Source organism: Anoplophora glabripennis, unplaced genomic scaffold, assembly GCF_000390285.2.
Source record: "Anoplophora glabripennis isolate ALB-LARVAE unplaced genomic scaffold, Agla_2.0 scaffold1312, whole genome shotgun sequence".
In the NCBI taxonomy this organism is placed as follows: Eukaryota; Metazoa; Arthropoda; class Insecta; order Coleoptera; family Cerambycidae; genus Anoplophora; species Anoplophora glabripennis.
This window is the reverse complement of record NW_019417544.1, coordinates 16,356-27,795: the sequence shown is the minus strand read 5'-3', so window position 1 is coordinate 27,795 and position 11,440 is coordinate 16,356. Positions and strand designations below refer to the sequence as shown.

Below are 11,440 nucleotides of genomic sequence, written 5' to 3'. Positions count from 1 at the left end.
GACTATAATTTTATAATTCCTCAATACATCCTGCCACCCAAATCCCCAAAAAATTAATTATTTGCAAATATGCTTAAGGATTGTAATGTGATAGAAGTCTGTATACTTGGATCAGTAACTTTATCTCCATATTTTCTGACCTGCTAAACACGAATCTGAACTCAGTTTTGCACTAGTCCCCATTAACCTTTAATTCTACAGTAGCCAGCCATCATATTCATCCTGATACATTTCCCTTTACATCTTGGCGAAATTGCTCACCTCGGTCTTCCCTATAGCCAACTAAATTATCGGGGTCCATCCACAGAGCTGCTTCCTCCACTACGCACAAATCTTGTGATCAATGGAACAATTCGGAAGGGCTTTGGACAACGAAGGTGAATGTTATGGGTGAGTATGAATGAAACCAGGAAAAATGGATGACAGAGCTTCAATAATGCAACCGAAAGCTTTTTTAAACAAGCACAAAAGTCACAATTATAAATCTCTCATAGTGAAATTGGTGAATTTCAGAGAATGTTTGATAACCTGAAACTGGACTTTATGCATTCTCACGTGGATTAGTCCCCCGATAACTTAGATGACCTTAGGGTGCAAGGTGAACGATTTCACAAAGATTGAAAATAAATAGAAGAAAGGTAGGAAGAAATAGAGGGAAGGAAGGGGTAAGATTATAATACCACTTCTTATAGAGTACTTTTATTTAGTGCTTCGGAATCACATTTCTGTATATGAAAAAAATATACTGATCGATTCTCTGTAAATAATTGTGTTTTTTTGCATTACTGATATCCACCACCAGTTTCTTTTGATACATATTACTCAACCCAGGAATCAGGCTCGGTTTCCAGAGATGGATTTTGGTGGGGGCATTTGTATAGTTGATATCAAAATAGAGCTAAAATAGTCCAGTTAACTAAGCCTTTAAATCGAAATTTTGCCAACTTGGCTGAATTTTTGATATGAGTTAGTTTAAGGTATATTATAACAATAAGTGAGAGTAATTTTTTGTTCAACCCCCGGCCAAGGGTGGAAAAAGATAAAACAAAGGGCTTTTTCAAGATAACTCAAAAAGGGTAAGAGCTAGAAAAAAAAGTTTTCCATGAAAGTTGTAAAGCAGACAATTCTACATAAAAATGGCCTCTTAACTTTTTCTTGTACTATTACAATTAACAGAGTTAGGGAGGCTAGAAGTTAAGGGAAGATTTCAGAAATTTAAAAAAAATCATAACAAACAGAAAAATGATTGAATTTTGTAATTTTTTTTTCAATCTGCTCTAAAATATGTAACTTTTCTTTTCAGAGAAATAGATATATTTTTTAATTTTTAATAAGAAAGTTATAACAAAAAATCAAATTTTTAATCGTTAATTTTAATGATTTAACAAAATTAAATTTCTGAAATCTTCCCTTAACTTCTAGCCTCCCTAACTCTGTTAATTTTAATAGTACAAGAAAAAGCTAAGGGACCATTTTTATGTAGAATTGTCTGCTTTACAACTTTTTTTTCTAGCTATTACCCTTTTTGAGTTATCTTGAAAAAGCCCTTTGTTTTATCTTTTTCCACCCTTGGCCGGGGGTTGAACAAAAAATTACTCTCACTTATTGTTATAATATACCTTAAACTAACTCATATCAAAAATTCAGCCAAGCTGACAAAATTTCGATTTAAAGGCTTAGTTAATTGGACTAAAAAGAAGGTTATGTGGTCAAGAAAGCTGAGAAACATTTTTAATCCGAAAATTGATTCACTTTCTATATTATTGTGCAAAAAAATACAGGGTGTTCCATTTGAACTTAAAAAGTTTTTTCTATTTTAAGTTTTCAAAATGTAACGTAAAAAATCGGATATTTAGTATAATTTTCCTCAGGTAATTTTGATAGTGGAAGGTAGTGCATCTTATGTTCTTTGTGTATTCCGAAAAGAAAGTGAAAGCTTCCAGAACGAAAAAAGTTATAAGGAATTTCAGAAACGCTTGCATGTGTCAAAATTTAGATTTAGATACAGGGTGTTCCATTCAAAATATGCAAGTAGATGGCGACTTCCTTTATAACCGGAAATTACAACAATGCCATTATTTTATTTAAATTCAAATCGAACTAGTATCTGAAATATTCTAATGGGCAGTCACCGTAAGACAACCTGTATATGTGGGTATGTTTGAGGAGAAGTAATATTTTATCCTTTAATTAATATGTGTCCCTGTAGCATTGTACCAAATATTTTTTGCTGTTAATATGAAAGAGTATTTCGCACTTCATATATGTCAAACAGAAAAAAAATACATATTTGGATCAAATGAGTAGACCGTTTTAAATGGAATTATTTGCCGTAAATGTTATTTTATTCTATTCAAATTATACTTTCGTTAATCTATGTGAAATATTTGCTGTAATCTATAATTTTTCTTAAAATTTATATTATTTGTAAATATATCTATATAATTTAATTCAAATCCTTTATCGTTCTGAAATTTATTATCTCGAACTTTAGCTACAATATCTCTTATAGTTCATCATAAACTGCAAACATATTTGTTTCAAAACTACCAGTTCCTTAAAATACATATGTATAATTAAAATTTAGTATTAATGTAGGAAGTATTCAAGACAAATGTAGCATATTATAATCAAACTTATGTTTTCTTGAAAGAAAACTGTAGCAGGTCACAGAATGCCGTAGGTGGGAAGTCGTACGATAGATGGACCCGCTTACGCTCTCTGTACACACATCCAAAATGAACGAGCTGGGTCGCTCGTTCATTTTGGAGTGTTGGCACCTGCGACACAACTCATTTAAGCGTGTCGTTCAATGCGAGACGTTCATTTGAACGACACGTGCAAGATGTTGAATGTTGACTATGCTGAAATTGCTCAAGTAAACACTCGTCTCTTGCTCACTCCTGCTCTTTCGAAATGTGGCTGTGCCTGTTGTGTACAACTGGTGGGAGGTGACACTTATTTAGAAAATGTTTTGACAAATAACACAATCGTGTTTATTACAAATTACCCTATTCTTTACACTGACTCTGGAGTGGCACAATCGAGTATTGCGTGTTCGGCTCGTTCAATGTTCAGTGCTCGCTCAATGCCGGTATGAACGATTAGCTCCTTCGTTGCGAGTCGTTCGTTCACGGCACAAGATTATGTGCCGGCACATTCGTGCGAGTCGTTTATGAGCGACCCAGCTCTAGAATGGAATGGTCAACTGATTTGAACTGTCCTAGAACCGTTCTGTGTCGGAACCAAAACCAAGCTATAAAGACATAATGATGAGGACCATCAATAAGTCCCAAACCGACCTATGTCTGGTTGGTTAAACTTACAAACGATCCTAGCTGTTGTATTAGACTAGATGTTGCGAGTTTGAAATAAAATATTTTTTATTATTGAGAAATATTTGTATCCAAATATATTCTTAAAATAAGTATATACAATCATTTGACCAAAACTATTCCATTTTGTATCAAACAAACGATACATTTAATATACAATACAAAACATGTTTCTATAAAATCTATGTAGATCATAAAATTAAGAATAGAATTCGTTTAACCCAGAGGTTTTCACAGTGGGCGGCGCGAGCGTGGATACCCGCCAACATCGCACCACCTGCACCGCCCACGCGGGAAACCGATATTAATATCGAAATATGCAACCATTTGCAGCAACTTACAGATGAATTCAAGTGGTACTTCCCTAACTCGTGTGATAACAATATTTATCGATTGGCGATGGATCGTTTTCACGTTGACAAAGATGTGCTGCCAGAAACACTACAAAATCAAGCTTTGGACATCAAAAATGATTCTGCTGCTAAATATGATTTTGAGAAGATGGATAAGCCATTGTTTTGGGTAAAATATGTCAAACTTTATCCCAGTATAGCAGAAGAAACACTGAAATTGTTTTTAACGTTTTCAAGTACTTATTTATGCGAAAGGGCATTTTGGGCATTTGTAGCCATCAAAACGGAAAAGTACAGAAGCAAACTCGATATTGCTAGTGATCTACACGTTGTGCACTTTCTTGTATTCAACCCAGAATTGGGAATCTTGTCAAAAACATGCAAGCTCATCCGTCGCACTGGTTTTGTTTTTCTTTTATTTATCTTTGAAATTAATATTTTTGTGAAATAAAACAATTGGTTGAAGGTTAATTTTTCGACTTACTACCCTTGTTGTGTTTTTGAGATGCATTGCGAGCCCACTAGCTTTCTTTTGCTTGCGACGAAGGGGGGCATGGACATTTTCATTATTAGGCAGTAGGGAGGCGTGACAAAAAAAGTTTGGGAACCCCTGGAACCGTAAGTATCAAATATTTATTTAAATACTGCCTATTTTTAAAGTAATAAATTATATTCCTGGGTAGAAATTTAAAGTATTTAATTAAATAAATAATTTTCTTGAAAGAAGAAAATATTTTCCTGCGTAGGCATGTATAAAAGTGCGATGCCATTAATCAAATGTTGCACATTTGAAGCAAAAGTTTTTTTGCGTGCAATTATTCTATCTATCAGTATGCAATCCGGTATACATATTATTGGCACAGATATCAGATATGGTTGCGTCATCTACGTTTTGTATTCAAAACTAAACTTTTAGTGCATAAAGCTATCTACTCCTTGGCAGGAAGCAGGAAGGCAAATAATTAAAAATGAAGTTACAAAATCTACCACAGGTACACTGTTATTGCGATATACAGGACGTGCCATTTAACGTTCCCGCTGCTAATATCTCCGAAATTAAGAAATTTATTTTAGTTCCGGATATTGGGGTTGTTAAGTCCCTTTAATAGCTTCAAATTGTTTAGAACTGTTAGTTCAGATCTTTCTGTATAGATGGCGTGGCGATACTAAACAATTTTTTGATCCCTGGAGCGTGGAAATGCAGTCCACCTTAAAGAAGACCAAGTTAATTGTTTCTTAATCATTTCAACGTCATCTTTTTTTTTATCAGATTTTATCAGACAGGGAATTAAATGTACCTATTATTTTTTTGAACACCCAGTGTACTAGTTGTTCTGAGGGTTTTAATGATAAGATAGATCGATACAGAAATATACCGAATTATTCTCTTTAATTAGTTATATTTTTAAAAGACTTTAACGTCCTCATTTTGGAAACCAGTAACATTAGCTCCTTAAGGCTTTTGGGCCTAATAGTCCAACCAAATTACACTTCGAGAAAAAAAAATTGTTACCTGGACTTTTATAAGTTGAAATGGTAAAGGGGCTTATAATAACTATAAATGTGTGAGCAGGGGCGGCGGAGGGTTGATTTGGGGGGTTGAAAAGTTGTGAAAAATTGTATCATTGGGATTTCTGGCGAAAGTTGACGTCAAACAAAAAAGTATCTAATACAAAAGTTGTAGATCATGCAAAAATCTACAACATTTGTAGAAGTCACTTTTTTAGATAACCTCAAAATTACCGAGAAAAATGCGAAAAACAGATTTTTTTTCTGATTTTTCGTTTTTTGTTCTCATTTCCGCAAGAATAATTTAATTTTAACGAAACTTGGTGAAAGTATACCTCTCTGTGTCTTAAACAACCGTACATTTTTTTAGATAAAAAAATCAAGAAGTTTCCGAGGTATTTATTTTTTCCGGTTTGAAACACTTTTTCAAAGAAAAATTCTACTCAGAAAAATCATCGTACAGAGTTCTGCCGGTAATCATTTCAGCTCAAATACATGCTCAAAAATGCAAACAAAATAAAAAATGACTTGCAACAATACATTTTTCAGTAATTGTTGATAATTTGTTTAAATTAAAAAAAATTCAAAAATTAATTACACCATTCAATTCTACCTACGGAAAAAAAATTAAAAAACTGTCTCATTGTTTGACCCAAAACATTTTTTTTGTCAGTATTGCTATAAACATCTAAATCGAATTACAAATGCACAAATGATAAATTATCTCTGGATGATTTGAGATTTCAGCAATACAAAGTATTAGCTGCAAAGTCTACTGTTGACGCGAAACCCGAAAACCCTTAATTTTGCAAAATCGTTTTATTTTTTTTTCTGGCTTCATTTGAAAACGAATTTTAAAATAAATTGCACATTTATGATGCCACTTTTTTCGCTCTATCCAATGGCGTCAACATTTTTGCAATCCGACGTTTCGTCTCCGAAAGACACTACAAAAACCGTACTCGGGAAAAATTTTAAATGATAGCTAAAAACCTTCTTAAGCGATTACAAAAGTAATATCATCTAATTCGGAATTATAAATGACTTTAGAATTGTCATAAAAATCGACATATTAAAAAAAATAAATGTGATGGTGGCCCCTCGAGGACGAAACGTCGGACTGCAAAAATTTTGACGCCATTGGATAGAGCGAAAAAAGTGGCATTGTAAATATGCAATTTATTTTAAAATTCGTATTCAAATAAAGCCAGAGAAAAAATAAAAATGTTTATAGCAATACTGTGCAAAAATAAAGTTTTGGGTCTAACAATGAGACACAGTTTTTTTTATTTTTTTCCGTAGAATTGAATAGTGTAATGAGTTTTTGAATGTTTTTTAATTTAAACAAATTATCAACAATTACTGAAAAATTCATTGTTGCAAGCCATTTTTTATTTTTTATTTTTTTTTTTTCATTTTTGAGCATGTTTTTGAACTGTGATTATAGATTTTTTTATTTCACCAAAAATTATACAGGGTGATTGGTGAGGAAACGGCCATACTCGAGAAACGTGTTCAGGAGATCAAAATATACAAAAAAGTCATATAAACATGTGTCCGATTCTTAACCGTTACTGGGATATTAATTATTAATAGTAAGCGATTAACCGCGAAAAATAATAGTTAACATTTGTTTTTTGTGGTTGTAACGTTCAGCAGTTATTGTTTCAAATAATATTTGGCATTTGTTTTTTGTGGCTGTCACATCCAGCTGTTATTGTTAGTTAGTTAGTGCTACACACTTCCGCAATGCCGGCGATATTTACACATCAAGAATATGCCGATATGATTTTCATTTATGGATACTGCAACGGGAACGCTAGACGGGCCGTTGCTGAATACCAATACCGCTATCCTAACAGAAGAACCCCTCACAGAAGTGTATTTCAATCAATTTTTGTCACTTCCCGCGAAACCGGCATGTTTCCCAGTGCAAGAATCACATCGGAACGAGAAAATGGTCTTGATGTGCGTGTAGAAGAAGAGATTCTTGATGTTGCACAACGTAGTCCAGGTGTAAGTTCAAGGCGCATTGCAAGTCGCCTTCAAATTAATCAGACAGCAGTATGGACGACTCTTCGCAGGAATGGGCTGCACCCTTTCCATATTCAGCGGGTCCAAAATCTTCAGAATGGTGACTATGCCCTAAGGTTGCAATTTTGCAATTGGGTAAATCAAAATCCTAGGCTATACCGTTACATTTTGTTTACGGATGAAGCCCAATTCACACGCGATGGAATTAACAATCATCATAATGAACATCGATGGTCAGATGAAAATCCCCATGCCACGGTTGAAAGTAACTTTCAGCATCGGTTTAGTATTAATGTATGGTGCGGAATGATCAACAATCAACTCTTGGGCCCGATTGTGTTAGATGGTCGTTTGACAGCGGACATTTATCTACAATTTTTGCAAAATCGTTTAACAGATCTACTGGATGATGTACCTTTAGATATACGACAAAATATGTACTTCCAGCATGACGGGGCCCCTGCCCATTTTAGTAATATTGTACGAAATTACTTAGATAACCACTTTCCTCGCCGCTGGATCGGCCGAGGAGGTCCACAAAATTGGCCTCCGAGGTCTCCGGACCTCACTCCTCTCGATTACTGTCTATGGGGGTGGCTAAAATCTTTAGTTTATGCTACAAAAGTTCAAACAAGAGAGGAATTATTAGACCGCATCGTCAATTCTGCCGCTGTTATAAGAAATGACCAAAGAGCACTCCAAAGAGCCACACGTGCGTTCCAAAAGCGAGCTAGTAAATGCATCGAAGTTGGCGGTGGTATTTTTGAAAATATTCTACATTGAATTGTTTTTCTTCACTTGTATAGAATAGTACATTATAATAAATGATTTGTTTCGTCATTGAGGTGCTGCTTTTATTATATTTTTTTAAGTGATATCTCCGTAACGGTTAAGAATCGGACACATGTTTATATGACTTTTTTTGTTTATTTTGATCTCCTGAACACGTTCCTCGAGTATGCCCGTTTCCTCACCAATCACCCTGTATATCAAAACGAAAATAATTATTCCCGGCAGAACTCTTCCGTAAATGAGTTATTTCGATCGATTATTTCGAACTGACCCCAAGAATCATCCCCTCAATTTATGACATGGACTTAAGTCCACACACAAATAACGAATTTTCAAATGATTTGCAATTTACGGAATAACGATTGAATTTTAAGATTTATTAATTTCAATTATTACAATTCAACGGCACTATGCAGAACCGCATTTTAAAATCTATTATTATGATTTTAAAAATTCAATGAATGAATTTCTTTATTGTATTCAAAAAGTGACCTTGTTGTTCACGTCATTATGTATATATAAGTGTAAACAGTAAATTCATTTGAATTTTGTTGACAACTATTAGGTCACATTGAAAAATAAATGTGTTTGTGTTCTATTTGTATTCTAAAGGTAATATCTGAACCAAAATGTCTTGATACGAGGAAAAATATGAAGATATCGCTTTATAGTACTTCTCTCAATTTTCATAAAAACTCACCAGTATTCTACTTATACAAAAGGAGACATCAGACGACGGAACTCAAAAAGTAGAGGCCAATCGAATTAGACACATATTAGAAACAAGACAAACACAAAATTGTTGTTATAATTAAATTTTATATAAAATTTGACGTTTCCAGAAGCCCTCTGCAGCGTATTCTCACGAAAGATTTGTATCTCCACGCTTGCCAAGTTCAATTGACTCAAGAACTGAAGCTAACTGACCACGTAAAGCAAAGAGAGTGGATGCTGATTTTTCGAAAAAATCACCATCAACGATTCACGAGTGATTGTTGAGAAACAAATGCACCCACAACGTGTTACTGTTTGGTACGGATTTTTGGCTGGAGGCATCATTGGACCAATGCGTATAAGAGTGCGTATGTGCCAGCAAAGCCTATTCTATTTATAATTTTTAATTAAAAATCTGTTTTCTGTCAAAATTACTCTTTACGTGAGTTTTGGGACATCCTTTATATGTTTTTTTTAAATTTTGATAACATTTAAATTACACATGTTATCCTGGCAATATAGCACGTGATATCCAGTCAACTTCATGTGTCTCGTTAGCAATGACTTCGTGCGTTTGCCATAAAGATTATCGTTATAGAAACGTGATCATAATATCATTGTTGCTAGCAATATTGTTACAAATTGTAGGTTTAACAATTTAGTTTGACTGNGACTCATAGGTGGGTGGTTGAGAGTTACCACATTGTTGGCGTGAGTAAACTTTCTCGTACGTTTTGCGGTATGAAGATGAGCATTATTCTGCATGAGAATGAAACAATTCCTCCTGCTTGTACACATGGGCAGGACGTGTGGTTCAAGGATTTCGGTAATGTACCTTTCGACAGTCAATGACGGGAATGATTACCAACTGAGTTCTGATATTAATGGATACGCCTGCGCATACCATATCTGAACCGTCATTAAAAGCTGTAACAGGCACGACGACGCCAAACGAGAGATCGTCAGTCGTCGCCATGAATAAATAATAAACTTAGAATGTCAGCATGTGAATAAATGTTAACTTTTTCCAATCTTTAACAATAAATAGTACTCAAATAAACGTTCACTGTATGTGATTAGGTGCTTGTGTTGAAGTTGCACTAAAAATTTCACGGCCATCCTTGCAAGAAATTATGCGCTATCCGTTGACTGCAAGAAAAACAGCAAATACCCCAAAAACCAGAAGAGATAGGTATAGGGAACCTATACCATTCGAAAAAGAACAAAATTGTTCATCAGGTTGCGTAAAAAAATACAGGGTGTTTCATTAAAAAAAAAAAAGAAAAGAAAAAGAAGAAAAGAAAAAAGAAAAGAAAAAGAAGAAAAGAAAAGAAAAAGAAAAAAAAGAATAAGTTAAGATGGTTTAAAGTTTACTAAATTCGGCATTAAATTTCTACCGCCCTGTATGAAATTAAGTCATTTTGAAATTATGGCAGGGAAGCTTAGAGTTTTAGTTACGTCCCCTATAAATTGTATCACTCTCACTTTATTATTGTAAAATACACATCTTTTTGAATTAGGCAGTGCTTTTTTATTTTTTTTTTAAAAAAAAAAATCAAAAACGGTTAACTGTAAGAATAGGAAACCTTTATGATAGTTCCGGTGTAACCGGAAGCATTAGGTGTCCACTATTACTTTACTTGAGAAGGGCATGCCCGAAAATACTTCAAAATTAAAATCGAAGTAGTCTCTGAAATATGACTGTCTCGTCACCGTGGGACACCCTGTATCTCGGTACGACATTAATGAATGAGACATCGTATTACCTCAGCAAGACTCCTTTCTAAATGTAGTAAAGAAACAAATAATGTTTAAAAAATATGTGGTGACATAGGAGAAAGCCTTGGTAGACCTAATTACCAAATCATTTTTTCGGTGTTTACCAATTTATGCATGCTTATATAATAGAGTTCAAGAACTTTGCTAAATTATATTATGTATTAGTTTGTTTCCCTAGCTAGTTGACTAGATAAATTCGTTCATTTAAGTTTATATGAAGCTTTTGATAGCGACAATTTTTTTTTAGATATCGTTTTACATTAATTTTAAATAATGTCTGTCGGAGACTTTTTTAATGGTAAATACATTCTTATAACTGGAGGATCGGGTTTCATTGGAAAAGTGCTCATTGAAAAACTATTAAGATCTTGTGGTGGGATTGAAAAAATTTATGTACTTTTAAGGAAAAAGAAAGACAAAACACCCGAGGAAAGGCTTCAAGTAATCACCGATTATCAAGTAAGCATTTAAAAGAGAGATGTAACCTCGGTGATAAATGTGTATTCATGTAAAGAGATAGTTGTAGACTTCATTGATAAATATATTGATTTCGTGTGTACTACACTGAAAGAAATGCGCTTTATTCTTTATTCGAATTCTATATGCCATTATAAGACCATTGTATACTATATGTGACAGTTAAACAGGTGAATATTGGATATAAAACGCGTACTGCTAGCACAGTTGTATAGTGATTAACCTTATTCTTTATTAAATTATTTTATAACTAGTATACAACGTTTTTTATACCCTTTACGAAATAATAGCAATAACTGTTATTAAAGTGTTCCATATCGTTATTAGAACATCTAGTACTGGTTATAAGTTTTATAATAATAAATGTATTAAACTGTTGTATACTCTGTATGAGTTAAACACATATGACATTAAGTTTTCAAAAATTTTATTGGATAACTGTAATTA

General features: G+C 33.6%; 1 protein-coding gene across 1 annotated transcript in view; it reads left to right on the top strand.

Moving 5' to 3' along the window:
- Nucleotides 1-10,705: 10,705 nt before the first annotated feature.
- The window catches only part of LOC111692404 (fatty acyl-CoA reductase 1-like), a gene marked incomplete at its 3' end in the record, with an annotated part of 16,469 nt that continues 15,734 nt past the window's right edge, over nucleotides 10,706-11,440 (top strand). The window contains exon 1 of the mRNA XM_023456405.1: nucleotides 10,706-10,975. Within this exon, the coding sequence (XP_023312173.1) occupies nucleotides 10,790-10,975 (186 nt within the window). The remainder of the gene's footprint in view (nucleotides 10,976-11,440) is intronic.